This window comes from Merops nubicus, unplaced genomic scaffold (genome assembly GCF_000691845.1).
Source record: "Merops nubicus isolate BGI_N331 unplaced genomic scaffold, ASM69184v1 scaffold37213, whole genome shotgun sequence".
Taxonomy (NCBI): domain Eukaryota; kingdom Metazoa; phylum Chordata; class Aves; order Coraciiformes; family Meropidae; genus Merops; species Merops nubicus.
The window spans coordinates 1-219 of record NW_008597525.1 but is presented as its reverse complement, the minus strand read 5'-3'; the positions used below and the strand labels follow the sequence as shown (position 1 = coordinate 219).

Genomic DNA, 219 nt, shown 5'->3' with positions numbered 1-219 from the left:
GAGGGCTTTGGGGGGGGCGTTTGATGTGATCTGGAGATGCCTGCCAGGTGAAAAACCCAGTGCCGCGGGTCCGTCACCCAGACTGGCTCCACAAGAAACTCCTGGAGAAGAACGATGTATACAAACAGAAAAAAATCAATGAGCTCTTCACTTCAGAAGGCAAGAGACAGGTAAAGAGGGTGAGGGAAAAGTGCTGGCTGTGCTGGTGGGGCTTCTCCG

At 53.4% G+C, this 219-nt stretch overlaps 1 protein-coding gene across 1 annotated transcript in view; it reads left to right on the top strand.

The window, feature by feature from the left end:
- Positions 1–170, top strand: part of LOC103769532 (DNA polymerase epsilon catalytic subunit A-like) — a gene marked incomplete at both ends in the record, with an annotated part of 8,153 nt that extends 7,983 nt beyond the window's left edge. The window contains one exon of the mRNA XM_008936742.1: positions 48–170. Within this exon, the coding sequence (XP_008934990.1) occupies positions 48–170 (123 nt within the window). The remainder of the gene's footprint in view (positions 1–47) is intronic.
- Between the last annotated feature and the right edge of the window lie 49 nt (positions 171–219).